Raw genomic sequence first — 24,874 nt, 5'->3', positions numbered from 1 at the left:
TGTTGCCATCTAGTGGTACTAGATTATTAGTGCATTGTATAAACTAGGAAAACTGATTAAAAGGAAAAATTACATGTTGAGACAGCTGTAACAACTAGCTCAAAGAAGAAGGGATAGATTTAATATACTATTATTAATAGGCTAACATTAGAGTATAAAATAAAAAGCATCATTAGCGTGCCAACAATCATGGTTTAATTGTCCAGAAATCAGTTCTCAATTGCATTTGGCAGAGTCTAAAATGTTCACGTTAACTCAAATGATTATAACAGCAGCTGCGTTATTAACGTTGTTTTTCCAATCATTCCTTCATTTTTTGTCAATGACCACAGCTGTGGTCCAGCCATAATCTTTCATCAAAATGGTGCTTTTGTTTTTCTTTTCCACACACAGAATGCAGGCATCTCCACTTTATGTGTTTCTCTGAGTTTTTGTGGTTATACTACTAATATAAGACCTATTTTGCAAAATGTACTCTTCTGCTAAATCATTATTTCAGATGTTTACCATACACCTTCTTTCACTTCAGCCAGGTGGCAGCAGTAGCATCAAAAGTCCACTTTAAGAAATGCTTTGGTAATTAAAACCAAATATATATACTTTCCGAGTCTATGTAATTTATTTATATTGGTAAGAATTTATTCTGAGGCTCTCACTTGATTAAAGATCATTCACGGAGGCCATAAATCATGTTAGATATTCAATAATCAAAAGGAGGGAGATTTCATGAATAATTTGAGAAGAAAATCTGTATGTCTGCACAGGTCTTTGTGGAAAATTAAAGGTGCTGAGACGTCTAAGTGAAATGTAAATATTAATCAAGATTTCATTTTAGCCTTGTACTGTTGTCATTTTTGATTACTTATGACTCACAAAGAAATGACCTGATTTCTAATCTTAAGGTTGTATGTGATAACCATCTGATGACAAAGTGTAATCTGTGAAGGTTAATGAACCAAATAAAATCTCTTTTCATCTTTCCCATATGAATGAAAAATTAATTCATTTTACACATACTTATAATGTGGGGAAAATTAAACACAAAGACTACTTGCTTTTTGTAAAATGAGCTAATCTGTAAATGGATAAAGATTTGACATGATTTGATTTTAAACCAGTTTGAGTATATCCTCCAGTACGGCCGTCGGATATTTGTACAAGTTAACACAAGAATTATATTACATATTTGTAAATGTGTGCAATGGCTGATTGTGTAAACGCAAATAAGAAAAAATAGTTTCAGACTGCACATTCAGGTTAACTAAACTGTAAAATCCAGACACATTATTTTGAATAATTATTTTTCCTTGTGCCCCTTGTACAACGCACCGAATGCCAAAATATTCTGTGGTATAAAATGTATAGCTTGAATACACTGTAAGTCGCTTTGGATAAAAGCAGCATCTGCCAAATGCATAAATGTAAGTGAAATATTTTGTATTGCAGTATAGAGTGGAAGGCTCATAAAAGTTCTGGTATGGCTAGCTGAGGTTACTATGTTGGGTAGGTAACACAGGACTGGCGTGCGATAACTTTATTATCCCCTTCCCACATACCATGTTCATAATCATAAAGTTAATTCTCACGTGAAAATAAGCTTCTAATACAAATGAAAGCATCAGAGTTCAAAGGTGTCATAAACAAGTGTTACTATTAACAAATCTTTTTTTACTGGAATAACAGGATTATCTAGTTGCATTTAGCCTGCAGTAAGGGCTTGGTAAACTTCTTATAGTCAGCAGCATTAGAGACGGGGGAGGGAAAGGAAGAGAGACCAGAAAGGGAGGGAGAGAGGGAACAGCCGTATCGCAGAGGGGGTTACACATACACGCACATAATTCGGGGGAGGGAAGCACAGTAGGAAGAGGAGGGGAAAAGGGAGGACAAAAAGACCGACGGACAGAAAAAAGAAGTGGGACACACTACACTGTTTGTTTTCATAGCATTGCATGATAACATATAAAGGTCCGTAGACTTTCTATTTTAATGTACAGATAAATCTTTGCAAGCGGCTTCCATCTTTATTTGAAGGATAACAATAGGCCACTGGGAGGACTCTCGAGTTTAAAGTGCTTTGAGTTACTTACAAAGTAAGAGGAGACACGCGGTTTGAAGTCCAGTTAGTGCTTGATGCAGCCATTTCTAGCGACAAGAGCAACTACCAACCGTAGAAGTAACTTTATATGACTTTACAAATATTATCAAGTCGTTGCCAAATGCCATAAGCACTGCTAGAAGAAAAAATCTAGAAGTGGCAGTTGAAATCACACTGCTGTCCACCTCATCTAACACGGAGAAGATCCGATCTACTTGATCAGCCGGTAATTCCGAGGATATTTCAGGACTATGGCGGCGGTAACAAGCCCAGAGTCGAGCCAACCAGCTCGCGTTTACTTCCAGACGCCCCCCGGCTCGACTGAAGAAGCCGAAACCCCGGTCCGAAAGCAAGGACGGGTCACGGTGAAATACGACCGCAAAGAATTGAGAAAGAGACTTAATTTGGAGGAGTGGATTATTGACCAGCTGACAGATCTCTACGACTGTGAGGTAAAAATAGTTTGTGGAAGCTTTACTAATGTAAAAATAGACATGTAGCAACTAACGTTACATCTAATTCCGTTAGGTTGTAGACGTGTGCTAGTTGCGATGTGATTTGTTGTATACTAAACCATGATTTACCGTTTACTAACCTCAACCGTAGAAAGTGTGGGTAACGTTGAATGGACATCACATAAGCTAACTGTGTGTGTAACTTAAGCATCAGTCTGGCAGTGACCCTTTGTTTCCAGGGATTTAAAAGTCAAAGGTAGAGCGCGTGACCTCTTCATTTACCTGCGTCAGTTAGCCTTTTTCATAGCCAGCCACTACGTTAGACGGACAATAATAACCATTTACATACCAACATATGGCATAACAGTTTGACAAATAAATTATAACAAGTAGGGGTAAAATGGTATGATATGCCTTTCATATCCTTGGTTTATCCATTTACCTGAGTATTTTCCGTTACAGTGCGCCGTGACGTCACAACGTACGCTCTTTCGTCAAAAGCGTAGCAGATTTGCTAAATTGGAATATTTTTAACTACACCTTCAAGGATACTAAATAATAAGAAATGTACCTCGTTTTTGTTATGTTATAAAATATATATATTTTTATCACAAATTATAATTGTGTTATTATTTGGTAAAAGTATGTGATATCTGTCTGTGATGACACTAGATCAGGAATTTTTGCAGATATTTTCTGAATTTATGCAGAGATGTTGTTGGTGAAATTTACATGTGCTGCGTGCGAAACTAACCTTACCTGATAATGACTCATTAATTCAGTAAGTCAGGTGTAACGTTACCGTTTCGCAAAACTTACGTTCGTTTACATAAAACGTGCTTTGCTTTTAGATAGCGCGTAACTATACGCATGGCAAAACATTGCTTGGATCAAATAGATGACCATGTTGGCATGCTCCTCGTGTCTCTCGCACCGTCCCTCCCCCAGTCTTCCTTTTTAATAGAAAGTAACGTGGCCACTGCTTCCTGCTTTCCTCACGTTTTCCAAACTTCCTGGCGTTATAGTAAACAATAACGCATGACGCGGCGTTTCCCCTGAGAGTCATAATCCTGTTCATTTAAAACTTTCAGAAAGCAATATTGCAGTGTTGGCGTACGGTGAGCCCACGTGGCACAACGCCATAGAGAGAGAGCAAGCCTCATAATTACACTCACAGCAAAAGTTTGGTTTCCTTGGATATAAACTTTGTTGTATTATGTAGACTAGTCCGAATCATTTAACTTCCAATGTTACAGATGTGGGTTGGCGGTAAAGGAAAATTGGTATATGTAATAAAAGGGAGAAGGCACTGAGAGGGAGGTGAACACATGATGGAAAATCATTTTTTTAAAGACCCCGTGAAATCACAAACTGCGATTTGTGCCTGTTGGCTTTGTTAGATCACTGAATAATTGTTTAAAAGAGGAAATGTTTGATTACCGAGTCATTGTATATTATCAATTAATGATGTGGAGTTATTTAAAATAGAGAACCAATGACTGAAGTCAAAAAGCGGATGCAAAAAGTCAAGGGAGAAGTAAACAGACAATCATTGATGGGACAAACCCACGATCTGTGAAAAGAGATTGTATAGAGAGGGACAGCTGTGGCTTTGGCTAGATGCACAAGGATGCCGTTGAATTTCCCCCCCTACCCCTCATTAATACTCACACAGCATGTCACGCTTTGCCACGTACAACTGCGCTTGCCATCCTGCATATATTTACGAAATACGTTTCTGCTCACCTAAAATGTCAACAGTGTGACCCTCTGTTCACATTTAAACAGGCTATGCCCTCAGCGCATGTCTGCTTCCAGTTTGTTTACTCCAAAATAAATCAGCAAATAGGATGAAGGTACGAGAGAGGGAGTGCTGGATCTGACATGCTTAGAAAGATGGCATGAGGGAGAAGGAGAGGCATAATTGCAGTTTCTGGGATGATCGGGTTGATGCATAATGGAGACTGTTAAGCTCTGAGTCATGAGCAAAGGAAATGCCAGTGACAGGCGAAACTGCAGGAAGCTTGTGTGTATGTTGATTGTCTGATGTTTTAAAAAGCCAGTAAAGGTTGTGACCTCAGCTTTGGAGCAGTCCGGCTCTGTGTGTGCTCACGTGCATTTATAAACAGTGTACAGGATGTTAAAGCCCATTCCGTATAGTGGCTCTATATTTGCTTTGTTTGAAGTTCACTTATCTTCTTCATCCCCCATTTATCAATACACAGAACATACAGTCACTCACACCTCATTTAAATCCTCACCTGCTAGTGGCTGTCAGTCACTTCTTTGCTTGCACCTGTGTGTAAATGTGTGAAGGGAAAAGAACAGGTTTTGACACATTCATGCTCTCCGAGTGCATCTCCTATAGTGTTGAGAACCCTGTCAGAATAAATGTTTAAATAGTCAGCTTTGCATGTCTGTTAGAGATTTGCAAAAACATTTGTAGAAATACAGTCAAAGCAAAAGGAGGGGTTTAATAGGTTAGGTGGTGAAGATGGTAAATAATAATACATTTGTAGGTAATTAATATAGGTTGGTGGTAACCTACTAACCTAGTATGTGTGTGGTATCTAGTTGCGATTTTATGACATGCTACTGTTGGTGTGTTTGAGATGGAGTCGAAGGTGGGAATTTCCCAGTTTAAATGTCTTACCTCCGACCTTAATGCATTACACAAGTCACGCGTCATGGTACATAAACCTCCTAAGACCCAAGATTTGGCTTTGTTCAGATTTCTTTCGGATATTTGGGGTTAGGAAGAACCAGTAAATATATTAACCAATTTTTTTTTACATGATACAGTATAATTGTCCAGATTCCAGTTACACAGAATCAAGTATTATGGTGCAAACAACAAAAAATGGGTCTTAGGAGGTTAAAGATTGCCAAAACAGAATTTATTGTTTAACTTTTGCAATATAACCTACAGAAGATTCGATTTCATATAATTTTGTGCTGTATAAAATGTAATATAAAATATAAAATGTGTTTTTACGCTTCACATAAGGAAGCACCATGCTCTCTTACTGGAAGCATCCTGGGAACCACAAACCTTTTCAGTTGTTCACCAGACAGAGGGACGTCAATTGATCTTAAAATACACAGGATGTCTTTGCTCAAAACCAGTCAGCAGTATTAAAATCTTTATCCAGGAATCATCTGTCACTTAGCAGTTATTACATTTGAAATATGTGCAGTAATATGGCTGGAAATAGCCTTGTAAACAGTCTAATTTGTGAGCACAGATGTCAGCAAACCAAACTAAGAGGCTGTTTACACCTGGTATTAAGATGCGTTTTGGTCGATCGGATCACAAGCGGACAAGAGAGACACACACACATCTGTTGTTTTAATCTGTTTAATCTGACATAACGCACACTAATATTATGTGAGACCATTGCTCATGTTCTTAGTAATAAACATGCTGCACAATGTTTTGTATACGGTCTGTATATTTAAGGGCTTTGATATTTCAGAGCAATCAATGAAATAAGCTTGTGCAGGAAAAATGAAAGAGGCGGAGAGCAGCTCCGGTCTTCCATAAACGTAATTGGCTGGCTTTCCCTAGGTTATTCGCATAAGGCGATCTGATTGGCTGATGCACGCGTTGCCGCTTGAAAAGTTGAAAAATGTTCAATTTCTGCCGCGAGCAACGTCAGGGACGCAGTGCCGACGGATCCACAATTCAGTTCGGCAACGCATGACGTCACCCATTAAAAGTGAATGGGAACGGTCAACGCTTATGCCCCGTGTGAACGTACCGCAAGTCAGGACCGATGTAAAAACATTATGCTTAGTACATCACATTAGATCAGTAGGTGGGTAAAAGGGAAGTCTTTGTGGCTGCTCGAACACATTTGACCACATGACCATCCATCACGAAAGCAATCCGGTCAAATGTGTTTTCAACTACCTCTGAATCTGATCGAAAGTGGAAGATCTCAAAACGCTTTACTCCTTATTTACACTCATCGTCCAATTGTGATCCAAAAGCATCTTGATACCAGGTGTAGACAGGGCCTAAAATAACCTTTTCCTAGACAGACAGACTGGCTGTCTCTTTAGATTCTAAGTAATCCATTTAAGGCTTTCAGTATAACAAAAGTCACTATAGACCAAAGCCAAGTGATGTCATAGCTCTGTACTGAACTTTCAAGACGGAGAGCGTAGCACATAGTACAGCTGGGCGATATATCGCATGAAATCTCATGCACATCTCATTAGTAAAGCCGGTTCTGTGATTAGTAGCAAATCGGCATCACCTGCTTTCAATTGGAGCAGCATTTACATAGTGCCATAGTTCACTGACAAACTAGGCCAGGGTTCCAGACTGCCACCAAAAATTAAGAGTGTGCTACTGAATTTTACATCCAGTTGCACATGTGCGACCAGTAAATTTGACCTTTTGACCTTTTTTTGTGATGTGACACTGAATTTGAAAACAGCACATTATAGTTTCTGCATCTATTTCTGTATTTATTAGTAATACAGTGGAAATTAGTAGAAATGTGAATATTTGGTTAGCATGTTGATTTACGGTGTGTGCCCCTACATTTTCTGGTTGCGCCCCTAAAATTTTCAGTTGGGGGCCACTGTGTTCCTAGTGAAAAAGGTTAGTCTGGAGCTCTGTAGGCAATATAGCATTTATTATCGCAGTTGATTCGTACGCAATTTTAAAATGCAATATTGCCTAGCTTTTCCGTGAGAAAGTAAATGCAGCTCCATCTGAAAGCAGGTGATTGCCATTTGCTGCTGATCGCAAAACCAGTTTTGCTGATGAGCTGCGCGTGAAATCCCATGCGATATATCGCCCAGCCCTAACACACAGATGCAGAATATCTGTGTTTGTGAATTTTGTATTATTGCATTTTAGTGTCATCACTGTATTCCTACAGAATGCTGCTTACATTTCTCCTTATTTCTATTTACATCCTTCTTAGTCCCACCAGCATCAATGGCAAACACCCCCACCCTTGACATCACCAGCCATGTAATAGGTCATAGGGTGTAGTCAGAGCTATATGTTGTCCCCTTCTGTCCTTTAATGATGGCAAAAGGCTTTATTCAAAGGGCTTTGTGGTAATAATTACGACTAGAAGCCTATAATTACAGAACCGGAGCAGAGGAGAACAGTTGGATTTTCTACTTGGGATTCAGATTAGTGTAAAAGATGGATTTTAAATAAAAGTAAACAATGTATCTTGCTATAAACCTTTTTTGGAAGTGCATGGTACATTGGTGCAATCTCGGGTAATTCAGAATGAATTGAACTCTGAATCAACTACCAACGCACCTTAACACCAGGGCTCTGAACCGGTTCAAGGAACGAAAACGAAAACTGGAAACGAACGAAATTTTAACAGGAACAAAAACGAAAACGAAAACAAAATCAATTTTAATTGTTCTGAACAGAAACGTTTATTTAAAATTACCATTAACCGGTTAATAACGTTATTTTATCGTTTTCTTTAATATTGTACTTTATCAGTGACCAATCATGAATTGAACAGTACAACATGTGACTTTGACGCATCAAGCGTGAGTGACTTTGACACATAGCGTGAGTGAAATGCCCGCGCCGCAGTCATCGAGTCTCCGGCCCGATAGCATTTGTCTTAAATAACCACAAAGCTACCCATCAAATGTTCAGAGGTATGTTTAAGTTAAAACTTGCTTGGAAATATGCAGATGCAAACTGTAACTCAAAAAAGCCAGGGGACTTATACCACTGTCAATTACTTTTTAGATGGGTGCCACCAAGAAATTCCTTTTCGTTATTATTTTTCTTAACAAGTCTGTCTGCAATATTAAAGGATGTGGGGGAGAAGTACAGTAGCCGGGATTCACTGAAGTAACTTACAGAGGCACATTTAACGTAAACATCCAGCAGAGTATGCTGCGGTTTCAACCTGTAAAAGACCGGCATAAAACGGGTCTTTTTTTCAGCTGTTTATACTTAAAATTAATGCAGGTATTTCTTTTGTGGTTTTAACAATTAATGAAATGTTGAAGTTTAGTTATATCATGTGTTATGTTATTATTTTTGTGTGAAAATTTGTTTGTATGCATGCATTTGTTAAAGTATAGCCTGAATTAAAATAACGTTATTAACCGGTATTTTTTCTAAGTAAACCGTTTTCGGAACGTAAATGTTCAATGAGGAACGCAAAAACGGAAACGTTAAAATATTGATTCTGCTCGGAGTGAAACGATTGGTAATTTTTTTCGTTTTTAAGCCCTGCTTAACACACAGTGTTGCATATGCACACTTGACTTTTAGGCATCCAGACTGAATATCCTTTAAGTGCTCTAATCTAGAGAATATGAGGAATGCTCATCTGCTTTATTCCACTCCAGAAATGACAGATGAGAGAGAAAAAAATTGTGTGTCTGTGAACAGCAGGGGTTGCCCTGGCTGATAGTGTTTACTATTTATCACCTTTTCTTTTCTTATTTCCCTTTCAACATGTCCTATCTTTAGTAAGAAGGAACCACAGACTGCACGGAGGACATGAGAATATCTCTTACAAAGTATTGATTGAGATGTTCCTCAGATGCTCGTAATGGGCAAAGATGCCCGAATTAATTTAGTGTCTCAGACTGGCAACAATCTTTTTATAATTGGTTATGATGCAACTGTAGATTTGTCTCGGATTGACTGTGTGTGTGTCTTCATTTATTAGAGATCGATTGGTTATGTCCAATTCCATTTTGTGGGGATGCTTGTATAGCGTTCATGAATAAAATGCACAAAAATGGAAACCTAAAAGGTCATATTGGTCTTGCTTTCTTTAAAACATTTTTTTGCAATAACAAATAACACTTTTTCCTCGACCATTTGTATTAAACAAACCATTTTGCAGCAGTGCTGCTTATAAATACCTAAGCGCTAGTAGGAAGTCCATGCTTTTAAAATTGTTGTTTGCTGTTGACTCAAATTAAATTTTATCTGCCCTTTCAGTAACAGCCTCTTGTATAAGAGGTTCACTCAACAATCGGCAATGAAAGTGCTGCACAAACTGTTAAGGTCAGTTTGACATCATCAAGGACTTTGTTAAAAATAAACTTCAAGCCTGATTCTGAGCAGTAAAATGTTTTATGAACCTTCTAGACTTTTAAGAAGCAGAACATTGTTTTTTGTGCACAGGCATTGAATACGTGGGGGACAAGTATGTACGACATGTTCCATCCACTTTGATATATAGATAATTTACGTTAAACTTTAAAGGACGGGAGTGGGAACAGCGTAGACCTGTCATTGCATCGTCACAAGTAGGGCTGTCACAATTAAGAAATTTGGCTGACGGTTAATTGTTTAATACATTTTGATGATTACGACGATTAATTGCCTGTTTTAGGACTTTGCCCATTATGATGATTAATTGTCTGTTTTATTGTTTTGACATTTAATTCTCATACATTTTTTGCTTGTTTTTCCCACAAATATATCTTTCAAAACTGAAAATTCTTTATAAGAAATAAACACAATAACGTGTCTGAAAAATAACTAAAAATGCAATCAAAATAAACGGACTATACCAGAACAGGCATTAAATAGTAGCCAATCCTACTAAGGTCATATTAGTACAATTAGTACACATGTATTTAATGGCTTTGCGATGTATCACGTTGCACTGTCAGTTAAGGAGCACCATCTGATACTGTCACGTTAAGCGCTGCAGCTCCCCCTTGTGTTTTTTTAGAGAGATGTGCAATCATTGCGGTGATCTGAAATCACCGCGATGAGGTCAAACAATCGCGATGAGACGATTATTTAATCATCGTGACAGCCCTAGTCACAAGCGATAATTTCACATGCTTTCAGGTATTGCCGATTTAAATATTTAAGCACAAGATGCAAAACAGATTGCCTTACACGCATTGTTGATGTGTAAATGTGGTCAAAGGATTTCATATATAAAATATTTCTGACCCAGTTTGTTAAAACCCAGGTATGTTTCTATAGTGCAATAATGTTTTAAATCTCAAAAGATAAAGGGAGATTTGATTTCTCATAATGTCACCTTTAATGAAAAATATAATTTGATTCACACGCGGGTACACATTTACCCAGCACTATTTATTATATTTTATATTCTGAAGGAAAGGATGCCAGAGTGTCTAAGTGATTTCCTTTCTGATTAAAGGCTTTCCTTGAGATGAATCTAGACAGAGCCAAAGTATATTACTCGCTCTTCTCAAAGTCTTAAATCACAGACCATACTGTGGAGTTTAATTAAGTGTATAGACGGGTTGTCGAATGTTTCATTGTGTGAGTTCGTTATCACTTATCTTTATTAGCCCTCTGTGACTGACTGCATTCAACAATCTATCCAATCAATACACTTCACTTCTGACTTCCTCTATCACATTTCTCTTTTCAACTATAGACTATACAGTATGTTATCCGGTAAAAAAAATGTAATGGTTGTTTGTGACTCTACATCACACATTCTTACTTCCTTAGTTTTTACACAGTTTGTTGTGAAGGAAGTGAGAGGTTAATGGTGTGGTGACCTGTTGCTTTTGTGTGTGTGTCTGTTATGATTGGCTGTAGTTATAGGAACAACTCCCATGTCATCTGGTCTCTACTGGGAAGCATACACTTACTCCCTGTTGACATGAGATTCATTACATGAACATCACAGTCTATTTATCACACATTTGTTTGTTTGCATTTACACTAAGGCATTAGTTCTGGAGCTACTATTAGATTTTTCATACAGTTATTTTTGTAAGAATGTGAAAACTATCTAACACTCTTTCCTTTTCACACACACCCTTGCTGAAACAGCCCTTCTTCACTTCTGTGTATGTGTGGTGTTTGTCATTCGTCAATGTGCTGAAGGCCGATAAGCCCATGGGTATGTAAGAGACGGTGTGTATGATAGACCCCCACCCTTGACTGGCCCAATTCAGCCCAGATATAGAGAACTCTTTCCTTGGGGCAGCACGTGTTCATAACCCACCTCTGCCTGCTCATCTCTCCCTCTCCTCTCATCATTTTGTCTGTCACATGTCAGACTGCAGCCAATACTAAGAAAAAAATCTATATTGGAGCACCATGTGTTTGTGCATGAGATAGAAAGGTTAGTGTATGGAGTGACTCAGAATTTAGCTTTCAATGATTTAGCATATTTAGAGAAATTTATTAATAGAAGAATGTTTTCATGACTTTGGTTATACAAAGTATTCATGATAATATCATTGCATAGTATTACAACTTCAACATGCAATGTTATAATTCTATGTGTAGGACCCAGGAGTACACATTATATTACATTTTATTAAAGGCCCCATAGAATGGTTTGAAGTGCAGTTTCCTTTTATGTATTATGAAATGTTGGTAGAAGCTACACAGCCACAAAAGTTCAGTTTTGATATTTGGGGGTTCATTGATCAGATGCTTTTATGCAAAGTGACTTTCAAATGAGGGATCATTCAACTCTGACTCTCACTCAACAATGTAAGAAAAAGTCTAGACAGGAAATTAATGTAAACTTTGAATGTACCATACTTTCCGGACTATAAGCCGCACCGGAGTATAAGCAGCATCATTCAAAAATGCGTCATTATGACGAAATAACATATACAAGTCACAGTGGACTATATGTTGCATTTATTTAGAAAATGATTTCACAAAATCCAAGCCGAAGAACAGACATTTAATCTGGAAAGGCAAGTTATTCAACTAAACAATAGCAGACAGAACAGCAGGCTGAATAGATGTCTGTACGTTAAAGTAATATTATCAGTTATTTAAATGTTAAATCATAGCATACAGAACTTACCTGGAAGGTTTAATAGGCTAAATTAATCGAACAAGCCAACTAGCGTGAAGTTTGCAGACTCGTCATTCCACATCACTGAATCCATTGAATTACATAAATACAGAAGCAGCATATGGCAGACTCTCGCGGATGTAGACGGTAATGTTTTCTCTTGCCTCATAAATGTCAAAATTAATTCATATTAACTTACAAGGCGCAGCACCAGCCAAGTTATGAAAGCGCGGCTTATAGACCGAAAAATATGGTAGTTAAGGTCATGGGGCGTTTATATGACAACGTTGTCAACTATAAATTTAAAACTTTGGCCTTTGGGCTTTGGCAACGTAAACGGGTATTCAAGTGTTTTAGTAGTTATTGTCTCCTTAACACGAATAAGTAAAGCGTAATGTCATGCATGTGTAGGCAATATGTAAATACTTGTTGTTTCGCGTCTGTTCACATGACGATGTCATAGTTTATGTCAAGTCCTCAAACTACAAAAGATCCTTGTTGGTTGGGGTAAAGGTTACATAAGGAATAATTGACGACGGGCGTTGAATTATAAGAAAATAATGCACACCCAAGGTGGTAAGGCGGCATGACACAAAACAGTGCCATTACAACGCGTGTGTGCATTATTTTCAAATAATTTAAAGAACCGGAGTCAATTTTTCCTTTTATACCACGGTTACCACAAACATCGCTCTGATGGTTATTTTAAGACATTTGACAGGTTAGGTGTGCAGTTTAAAGAAAAATAATCAACACGCATGGAACATTTCTCAACCAATCAGAATAAAGCTTTCAACAGGCCCGTGATATAAGGCATAATATACGTTTCTATAAGATGGAACATTCCTAAAATAGTACTATCGACAGACTCAACAAACCAAGTATTTAGACAAAAGTCCTGTGTATAGTCAGTTTTTTATGCATACACGAGCTTACGCGCACAGTCGAACGCACAGCCTTACAAAGCATAGTTTATTTGACTCATAAATGGGCGCTACCATTCGACACATACATACCCATTGCGAGAAATTACAGTACCTCTCGTGGCCTATATACTACTTTTTCCTGTGTGACCTATGCTTTCAGTGTATGCAAAGTTTTAAAAATCTGGTGTTGAAAATTTGTGACGTGCACTACACATAAAAGAATGTACTGCATGTTCTTCATGTTAAGACCTAGTGTAACATTGCCACCTACTAGCCTAGCATGTATAATACAGCATTTAAGTTTGTTTTTATGGATCTGTGTGAACAGGGATATATTTTATCTATGCGCAAAAAAGTTTCAAAAAAAAATATTTTTCTTCTTTTTTTCAGTACATTGTTGTTTTGTAAATAAACCCTCATATTAAAAACTGTTGTCCATTTAAAAACATGAGCTTTTTCAATACCGTCTCAGTGCTTGTAGGTTAATCTTGCCATCTCGCTGTTGTTTTTGTTATGCAGTGCCTGTTCTGTTTTAAAGTCATGCATCTGTCAAGATAAACTCTTTCTAGCTTTAGATTAGTCAACTCCTGTTACGCATCTCTGCTTCTGAAGAGAGTCAGCTGTGTCTTGTTGCTTTTGTTTTTGACAGCTACAACATCAGCTATGTTCACTGTTCTTATATATGTTAGGTGTCCACTAACAATCATTAAGTATTTGTTTTATTGTTGTATGTGTGTGTTTACGCATTTTAGCCTATTAAGTAATTCAAGTGCCGATAAGTGCCTGCGTATTTCTGGAAAACAAACGGTTGCTCACTAAATGAGTCATTTTTGGGTTGTTGCTTGTGAGGCTCAGGATGTGGGTTTTTATAAACCGATTAAAAGAAAGTTGGAAATACCTGAATTACTTCAAATGGAGTTCAGCTGAAAGAGCATTGTGTTATCAGTGTAAAAATCATGAGTTTGAGCCTGGAGGACATACACTGTAAAAATACATATTGCGTGTAATACTTTGTAATCCTACGAAATGCATACAGTAAATGTAAATCTCGACCAGCTGCGTCACATGTTGTTTTGTATAGATGAGGGCTGTTGAATCCACACACCTGGGCTCACAACTAATTTGTCTTCCAAGGTAATATTAAGTAATGTTTTCATTTGAACATTGTATACGTCTAGGTGTTATAACCCTGAGAAAGATAGAACATACAAATGCTTATAGGTTTAGTGAGTGAGCTATTGATTCTAGTGATTTGAATCTGGTATCAACTCATTTCCTTTTTCCTGTTTAAACACATTGCTCACTTCATCTCTGTTCTCTTTCTTTCTGTAATCGTATCTTGACATCAGAGATTAAGCAACCCATGCAAACTCCCCCAGCCATAACCCACAGGTAGAAGAGTTGGGTCTTGAATATGTGATCAGATATCAGACATAAATTACTCTGTCAACGTTGAGCATGCAAGCACATGTAGCTGACCGCAAGAAACCCAGAACAAGTGCTTCGAGAGACAAGACACTTTATGTGAACCCCAACTAAAGTACTATTCCCACGGGATTAGTATCTGGGGACCTTGTGTGATTTAGAAATTACCCCTGTACATCTGAGTTTTGTGTGGCCCGTTCGCACTGTATTTAGCCTGTGATTCTGACTTTTTCATGTTTAAGTGCTATAATTGGGTCCCCAGTGCCCCTATTAACTTATTATGTGAAAAAAACACCCCAGTAATTTAGTTTTGGTAAACCATTCTCTGCAATCATGTGAAAAATAGGTCATTGAAATTTGTCTCCCCTTGTGATGTTAAAAGGGGATAATACTACCCCTTAATCTGCAGAATCCAACAAGCGTCAGCATTTAAAACGACACATTTTTGCTTACCCCTACAAAGTGGCAATTTTAACATGCTATAATAAATTATCTATATGGTATTTTTTACTAGAACTTCAAATACGTACTCTAGGGACACCAAAGATTTATTTGACATCTTAAGAAAGTGAAATGTCCCATTTTAGTTCCGCCCAGATGCAGTGATGGGGGTAACGCATTACAAGTAACGCGCATTACGTAATAATATTACTTTTCTGAAGTAACTAGTAAAGTAATGCATTACTTTATAAATGTACACATTCATATTTGAGTTACTTTTATTAACAATTAAGAAAAAGTAATGCAAAAGTAACTTAAAAGTAACATAATAATTACTTTCCATGAAAAGTAACGCAATTAGTTCCTTTTTTGGGGGAGTAACTTAATATTGTAATGTAATGCATTACTTTTAAAAGTAACTTTCCCCAACACTGCCCAGATGCATACCTGCGACAATCACGTGCGTCCAATGAAATTATACATGCAACGCACTGCGAAATACTGGTTAGATGTTTAAAATTTGAAATATATAACAAATCCCTCAAGTTTCACAAGGAAAGCCATAAGAAGCAGAGGGGTGTGTCTTTGTTTGTGCGCTCCTCAGCTGCACTGTGAGAGGTGCAGAAACGGAGAAAACGAAATAAAAGGCGCACAGGTAACAAAAACCTTGAAAAATGATATACGACCACGCCAAATTATAAAGATGCTTTTTCGCATGGGACTAATATTATCAGGATCGGTGTTCAGCGAAATATTGTAGGTCATAGGCTAGTCGATTCGCACGGGATTAAGATCACAGACAACCTCCACAATTATTACAAACCACTAGAGTTCACCCAGGTAATACTAATCCCTTGCAAAGAGAACAGAAGTTAAGAGGGATTTTCATTGTCTGCTAGATAAATGAGGCGTAAATCTCTCTGTGATTAGAAGTTGTTGAATGATGCCGAACAGTTTTGCCCTTGACAGCATGACGTCAGTCTCTGTCCTTCTCATTTGTTGTGTATGCTTAAAGGCATAGTTAAAAAAAAACTTGATTTATCATTTACTTAACCCCATGCCATTTTAAACCACGATTAATTTCTTTATTGTGTGGAAGCATGTCTAGCAAAATATGGAAGTTGGTATTTCAATATAATAAAAGAGAATGACATTGACTGCATGTAAAATAGCAACAGTCTTCAAAACATATTTTGTCATGCAATTAAGGAAGTCATATAGGTTCAAAACAACATAAAGTTGAGTAAATGACTGAGTTTTACCCAAATACAATTCATATTCCTCAAATTTTTGGATTACTGCATCCTGCATTCTGTTGGTGCTATTTTACTATTTTTTTTTGTCAGGGGACCATACAGCCAGCATCCTCATCCTCAGGGATAAAGGCATCTATTTATGTGGGTCAAAAACACTGAGGTCCCATAATGTCACATCAGATTCGCACTGACTCCTGAGACCTGTACTGCTGTAAGACACACATGTAGATGCTCATATTTAACATATGCTTGATGTCATGATAAAGGTCATGCATTCACTTGCATTAGCGCAAAATATTCCAGACATGAACGCAGTCATCCACAAATCCAGGGTAAACATGTGTCCCCTTACTAAAGCAAACACACCTGAATGTTGACTAAGAGGTTGACTCACTGAAACAAAGCACAAAGGCCCTTTCTCAACATTCGTTCTTGTCTGTACTTGCGTTCTTGTGGACTTGTGAAACGTCATCTGTCGCGACCCAAGTAGTGTTACAATTACAAGTCAAGTTAACATAAAATCCCCAGATGTGTTCTTGCTCCATCCCTTTTATCAAGGATGCACTCTGAGGTGACTTGTGCAGACTTATTATGAAAGCAAGTTTCCCCAAATGCATTTAGTTTAGATGGCAATGAAACAGAAAACCTGCATAATATTAAAATATTACTGTTTATGCGTCACAAAATTTTGTCATGTCTGATGGTCAAACATAACATTATAATTAATTTTGGGTATATCTAATGAGCAATCTTTGGTCTATGAATGTATAGACCCCTTAAAAGTTTGTAAATATTGCAACGTCTCCGGGTGGGCAGGGCTTAGCTGCAGGCAAAAAGAGCCTTGGAGGCAATGTTGACAAGCGTAAGCCAGCATGTTTTAGGAAAGATTTATTAAACATGGATGCAGAAAAGGGTTAGGAACTGTCCGAATATGTACAGTCCCTAATCTTGAAATTTTGTCTGCTTTTTTACCCCACTGAAAAATCCAGATAAGACCAGCATAAGCTGGTTTTAACTGGTCTCCCAGCTTGATTTTAGCTGGTGTTGCAAGCTGGTCTAGCTGTGTTTTGGTCACTTTTTAAGCTGGACTTAGCGGGTCAGACTGGAAGACCAGCTGACCCACCAGCTTTGCCAGGCTGGGAGGACCAGCTTTAACAAGCTACTGACACCTTAAACCAGCAAAAAACAGCTACCATCTTATGCTGGATTTTTTAGTAGGGTACTATTACCTATCGCTGGGCTAACTATGATTAGCAATGTGGATTATTTTAAGAGACCATTCAAAGGATGGCACACACATCTATCGTGTGTTTGTTTAACATTTAAGCTAAACAATAGCGCAGTTGGTGACTTTTCACCTATAAAACAGAAACTTGCCAACACACCAGTACATATACATAGATTATTTTACCTGATATGAAGTACCTGATATAGAGGTGCTTTAGTTTTGAACCACAAGTGCTGTTCCTTCTATTCTGGCAGCCAAAAACACAACAAGGTGACATTTTAAAGTCAAAACCTCAAACTTTTAGCGTGCCGGCTGAGTTCGTACTTATTTTTTGCCTCCAGCTAGAGCGGTGACGTAGACAATTAAGGGGTCTATTATTTGCATCTATTATTCATATTAAGTGTTGCGATGCTAAATTTAATTCAATATGTTGAGAAGGTCAGGTAAACAACAGGAAGATGAACAAGTGACACTGGACTATAAAGCGGCAACATTTTGTAAATTGTTGGAGTTAATAAATTGTTGCTGTAATAAACGGTTTCCTGAGCAGCACAAATACTGTACACTGTAAAAAAAATTCTTATTGCAACTTGCACTTAAATTTTTAAGTTTAAAGGGCACCTATTTTCCAATTAACAATTTTACACATCTTTTGATGTGTAAGTAGTAGATGTTAACAATACGCAAAGGTACAAATCCCAAAGTAAACCCTGACGCAAGTTATCTTCTCCAACTTAAATCTCTTTTTTTGGACTACAACAAACGCACAAATTGCAGGCAAAAGTTTACTTCCTTGGCCTGTTGACATGGACACGACAGTCATTATAATAATTCTGCCCCCTTCTGACTCACAGCCTGTAAGTACATTGCAAACATTGTAAGTAAACATTGTATTATACCAAGTACACAAAATAATTATCAATGCAATAGGTGTTCTTTTTGAATTTACAATTCATTTCAACTCAACTAGTGAGTTGCAAAAAAGTTAAAGTTGAATAAGCCAAGTTATTTCAACTATATTTTTTATAATTTATAGCAACACCTCACTGTTCAATAAAGCTGAAAATAATTGTAATTTCAAGTTGATTAAACTTAAAAATGTAAGTGCAACATCAAATTTTTACACTGGCTCCTATGGTGCTCAGATTTTTCTCACGCATGCCTAGTTGCCTACAGATTGAATCAACACATGTGAATGACAACACTGTTATCACAGAGTTTTGTTTACATAGTTTACAAAGAGACAACAAGGCGTCGTCATCAAAAACGTTCACATTGAATACCGTCTTCAAAAGTTTGTTTTTAGGACCCCAAAACGCTGTCAACAAACATTCAAACAGCATAAAAATACAAATAGTCTGTCTCAATGAGACTCCAGCCTGCCCATACTTTATCACACTCCAGTGAGACAAATAATTCCAGTTATTGTCATGTATATATTTGGCCTTGCTCATTATCAGATCTCATATCTGACTTTTATAAGTGGTTGGAATATTACTGTGTACACTGTTTGGTTGAGACTCCTAAACGACATTCAAGTGCTCCAGTACAACAAGTATGCTTTCAAAGCAAGATATTACGTACTTAAATTACAGATGTCAGTATTACACATTACCTTGTCCAGTCTTTTGGTTAAATATTTAGGCTGGTAGTTAAAATGTCAGAGGTTTTAACTGCACTAGCAGTGATGGGGCAAAATGGTTAAATCTCACAGTTTTGTATGATGTGAAGTTCATGATGATTCAGTTTAACTATGAACAAGAATTTCTCATCTCCTGTTTTCTGTATCGGCAGTTGTGTACGGCTTAATAGTTTTACGTAATTCCTGGTTAGCACACACTGGAAAGTAACTTGATAAAGATCTAACATGTAATCTATATTCCATACATGTAAACATTCTTGTTTAAAATGACCTGATCATTTGATGGACTATTTGATTACATTTAGTTCTTGTCTTTTTTCTGCTGTCTTTTTTGTGTCATTTATGCTTTATCTTTCTCTGTCTCTCTCTATGAGTGACTAGTAGCACATGGTGCCCACATGTTGTGCCTTGCATTCTTTGTCTCACTGTCCACACACACATCCACACGTATGCACCGTCTCACGTTCCACTTCCTAACATTCAGCTCAAGTGGTTTGGTTTTTACAGCTCATTCATTCCTGCAAACACACTGTAATCATACATGTTCTTCTCAGTTACACACAAATTGAAGGTTTGTCAATTCAAAGTGCAATTAATGGTTCCATTCAAATGTGACAGTGCCACGACAATATCAGTGTGTGTGTGTATTGAGATTTGGGCAAGGGGTAGTCAGGCAGGTGCAATGACAGCTGGTCTGGGCAACCCAAACCAAGGGGGAGGAAGAGAGAGAGAGAAAGAGGGAGAGAAGTGTTTTAATGAACAAAAGCTTTACTTTTGCATGTGCTTTTTGATTTCCATAGTGAAACATTGGACAGTTTTAATGTTCCATGCTAAAGTGCCACTGCCTGTTTCTCTAGACAGACTATATTTTAATACGGTGCATGAGTCACTGTATCAAAACCACAATGGTTTGATGCTGTACACAAAACGTGTGTGTGTGTGTGTCTAAGAAGAAGATGAAGTGTGTTTTGGAAAAGGCTCTGAGGGACTGAATGTTTGTTAAAGGGAGAAAGAGGGAATGTAGAGTGGGGATGAAAGTGTTGTGAAGACCATTTATAGAAAGACGAGTGGAGAGGGGTATGATTGTGGGGAGAGAGAGACGATAACCAGTCGTTATTGAACATGACAACTTTAAAGGGACGAAACAAGAAAAATATAGCAGCATATAATTGAGGTTTGGACTGACACAGTGTCTATTTTTACTCCTGAATACAAAATTGAACTCAAATTTAAACAGAATTGACAGATCATAAGAGACACAACGGGGCTCGACTTTTTACATTAGAAGTATTATAGAAGTTTTTTGTGAACAGAGAGCAGTCATGGTAATGGCAAATGAAAATGCACACTACAGTAACAGGCAGTAAGAAAAGCAGACGGATCTTTTTCACATCCAATGTCCTGCCAGTAGCCCAAGGCCATACATGTGAACTGGACTGATAAAAATAGCCAAACAAAGCAGTATTACTCTGAACAAACACAGTTGTCTGAAAGACAAAATTACATTTGGTTCCATAATGATTTGATGGGGTGTCAGGGCTTTGCTGTGAACAGTCAATACTATACAGATGTTCTTAAAGGAATAGTTATATATATTATATATAAAACATATATTTTTATTCAAAAATAGTTCCTGATGACTTTTTTTTAATCTAAATTTTACCCTCACCATTCAAATCTATACCACAAATTTTCCAATTCTTTAGGGCTGTCACAATTATTAAATAATCGTCTCATCGTGATTGTTTGACCTCATCGCGGTGATTTTAGATCACCGCAAAGATTGCATATCTCTCTAAAAACACAAGGGGGAGCTGCAGCACCTGTACAACTGAGATAGTATTTAATGGCGCTCCTTTACTGACATTGCAATGCAATACATTGCAAAGCCATTTAATACAGTGGAAAAACGGCATTTAAAGAAATTCATATTTACTGCCAGGTAAATCTTGCAAAAGATTGAATTTAAATTATCACAACAATGTGTAAAAAATTTCATGAACTAACAAAAAATCTATGAGAATTAAACGTCAAAGCCCTAAAACAGGCAATGAATCATCATAATCGTCAAAATGTATTAGACAAAACTGTCAGCCAAATTTCATAATCATGACAGCCCTATTTCCAAGTCATATCATAGTGATTGTGTAAAAAACAGACAAAATTGTTTTAGCTTTTGTGAAAGCTAGTTCATGAAAAAAAAGTTGTTTTTTTAGTAGTGAACCCTTCCTTTAATTTTCTCCTGTTTTATTCTGTATTCCTGTCATTTGTATCATAAGTAGTTCAAAGTCGACTCTAAAAATCAGTTTAAACACGACTAGTGTTTCTCAATAAGATGGTGTGAGGGCGAGGAGACAATGATCTCAGCATCACATGAGTAACAAAACTAACATTACTGTAAATGGTGAGATTCATATATTCCACTAGAATAGATGAGCGGAAAATAACAAATAGACTTCAATTAAACTAAGAAGATTTTTGAGGTTTCTTCTCCCTGACTGCTAGTAAAAGGTGTGAAAAAATATTTTGTGTGAGCTAAATTTTTGGGCAATTAAAATTAAAATGCTTGGCTATGTTTTTGACACAAGAGATACCCCTTGTGGTGAAGAGGCAATACTGCACTGACCTTTGCATCAACCCTGGTGGCAACAACTTAACAAGAAACTGCTAAATAAAATGTACATATACAGATATATCCTCAGTCTTAACTCCTAAACACAGAATCATCCATGTAATCATTGCCGCTGTGTTTCCAGACTTTCTGCCTAGCATCTTTTTCCTCAGTGGTTGTCTGTGTCCTCTGGGAATAGAAATATGCCAAGAATATAAAAAAGATTCCAAGAGGATTACTGTAGGGGATTTCTGAATTTAGTTGTGCAATTTCCAGCACAGTGCAAGATATTTGTATTAAAATATAAAAAAATGATTATCATAGTGATATATATTTTGTTCACGTGTACTCGTGTTACCCTAAATGTTTTCAAGAATAGTGATTTCAGAGAGTTGAGAGTTTTAACCAGCACTCCACTTCTTTTAATCATCAGTTTCCACTTTTGCTTCCATAGAAACCATTGGATGTGTTTGACTTCATATAGATGGTTTAAGTGTTGTCACAGTTGTTTAGTGACATCTAGTGGCAAAAATAACCTGTTGTGACTTTAATATAGACATATACTTCATCCAAATGGGTTTTGTTTTTTACAATGGATATATCCATGTGTTTGTGTCACAGGAGGAAGCAATTCCAGAGCTGGAAATTGATGTGGATGAACTGTTGGACATGGAGAACGATGCAGACCGCGCCGCTCGAGTCAAGGTATACATCACACAGAACCTCCAGAATAATGGAATATAACCTGTTCAACATTTGATTATAAAACACATTTGATTATGAATTCTGATAGGAAGAGGTGCGTTTTAAGGTGCTTTACACTTTTTATTTTATTATCCAACAGGACCTGCTGGTAGACTGTTATAAACCTACTGAAGTAAGTAAATAAATTATGTAATATCACAGCCCACATGGATATTTTGGGATAAACACTATGGGTGTAGGTAAATAACATGTAAATCGAATCTTAGAGAATTATACTTCTGTTGATAGCTTAAAGTATTATTATCGTTTTGTGTTTATTAAAAAAAAAAGATTGTGTAGTATTTTTTTACATATTCTGTGGGAATCACTGTTGTTGTCTGTGAAATTGAGTAGGAATTTTTTTAAAAACTTTGCTCTTTTTTACTTATAGGTGTTTGTAGCTGAATTGCTGGACAAGATCCGTGGCATGCAGAAGCTCAGTACTCCGCAGAAAAAATAAAGCTCCTTGCACCTCCACTCCTCCTCAACCAATCCCATTCCTTCATTTCCACTATTAGGGGTATGACTACCCATGAGCAGGTGCTCTTCCAGTCCCATCGCTCCTTTCATCCGTTGGGGAGATGGTGGAGGTTAAGTTATGAGAAAGTCTAGCCAATTAGATCCTTATAAGCAGGGCTTATTTTCTCATCTTAAGTTTGTGTTATTTTATTTTATTTTACTTGTTTTGTAAAGGGGGAAGGATTTATTTGTTTTGAAGTGCTTTTAGACATCATGTGTTTTCATATTGTTAAATATCTCTATGCATAATTGTCTCTATGCATAGAATGTTTTTTTCTGATTTAAGTATTTGTATTTTTTGTTAGATTTTTTTTAATTTTTGTTTCAGAGCTCCCTGTGTCCTCACTAGACACATGGACTAAAACATACTGTTGTTAGTAAAACTGTGATCTTTGGTATATAATGATGTCTGAGGAGATCAGAAAGAAACAGCCTTAACGATTTATTTTTTGTTTTTAATTCTATTCTAATTCAATTGATAATTGTGCAGTTAAGGGCTTGGAGGTAAAATATTCATGAAACGTTTAATAACTAATAAAGTGAGTGTGCAAACGGCACTGTTCTCGAGGGGATGGATTTACTTGTTTTTTTAGAGGGATGGAGCTGTGAGTAGGAAAAAAATGAAGTTTTTATTTCAACCACACACGCCGTCTCAAAACTCATGGGCACGACCGCCCTTGAGGATCAGGAGGAACAACTATACACACACATCTGCATCACAAACCACAACTGTGGCTTCTTACATGCATCTAAAGATATGCACACTGACAAAGACACACAAGGAGGAAGGCAATATGAGCATGAAAGACGACTTGCAGTATGTCATTCACGCTGCCAAGCGTACGGTCTGAATTAATCCTTTCACGTGACTGCTAAATCATCTTTCCTAGCAAGCCATCTGCTCTTTTTGTCTCAGCCAATCAAATGCTATAATAAGAGGGCTAATACTTACACGCTGTGCTTTTCAAATGTACCATTCAGCAATTCCAGCAAGCATTATATATAGATGTTTTCCCATTACACATTGATGTTAATAATGCATGCATAAAAACTATCCAGCACTTTCAATGCACAGCTCCTGTTATTCTCTGTCACCACAACACTGTTTTTCCTCCAATCACCCCCCCCCCCCCATTTATCATTGCTCTCTTTGTTTCACATGCTCCGCAAGCATTTCATTTTACCTGAGAGTCACCCTTCACACTCCAGATGTTGCCTTAGGTTATGTTTATGTTATGAAAACCAAATTAATTTAAACATTTGTATGAGGAATATACAACAAAAAGAAAATAACAATTTTACAAGCAAAAGTGGATGATGCTTTAGGATGTACTTTCAATTTTTTTTAGTTTTTTTTCTAGAAATGGATGGTAGCTATATCATACAGAGAGATTTTTAGAAGACATAAAATGGATTTGTATGTTTTTATCATTGTGATACAAAGAAAATGGTTGATTCCTCTTTTCTATGTCTATTAGGACACGAGCATTAAAAAGATTAAAACTACTTTAAAGAGAAACAAGTACATGAATTAGGAAAAATGTACAAACAATTGTGTAAGATCAAGCCTTTTGGAGAAAAAAAGTATCTCCTAGCAATACTAAAGCTGTTTTTTGCCCAATTTGTTACACTTTTATGCAACTTTAATAAAAATTTCTTAAATTACAATTTGTTGTTGTTCTTTGATTAAATGCAAATCTGTTTAAGTCCAAATTAGTATGTTTTCACTTTTAAAACTGTTATAACGTTT

At 37.0% G+C, this 24,874-nt stretch overlaps 1 protein-coding gene across 1 annotated transcript; it reads left to right on the top strand.

Moving 5' to 3' along the window:
* The first annotated feature begins 1,874 nt into the window (after nucleotides 1–1,874).
* On the top strand, nucleotides 1,875–24,792 carry ppp1r14bb (protein phosphatase 1, regulatory (inhibitor) subunit 14Bb). The gene is made up of 4 exons (XM_055211616.2): nucleotides 1,875–2,547; nucleotides 22,483–22,566; nucleotides 22,706–22,738; nucleotides 22,997–24,792. Exons 1-4 carry the CDS (start codon nucleotides 2,347–2,349, stop codon nucleotides 23,063–23,065), a joined length of 387 nt encoding a protein of 128 aa, XP_055067591.2. The 5' UTR covers nucleotides 1,875–2,346; the 3' UTR covers nucleotides 23,066–24,792.
* The last annotated feature ends 82 nt before the right edge of the window (nucleotides 24,793–24,874 follow it).

Source organism: Misgurnus anguillicaudatus, chromosome 21 (genome assembly GCF_027580225.2).
Source record: "Misgurnus anguillicaudatus chromosome 21, ASM2758022v2, whole genome shotgun sequence".
In the NCBI taxonomy this organism is placed as follows: Eukaryota; Metazoa; Chordata; class Actinopteri; order Cypriniformes; family Cobitidae; genus Misgurnus; species Misgurnus anguillicaudatus.
The sequence above is the reverse complement of the archived record's forward strand: the minus strand, read 5'-3'. Positions and strand labels throughout refer to the sequence as shown.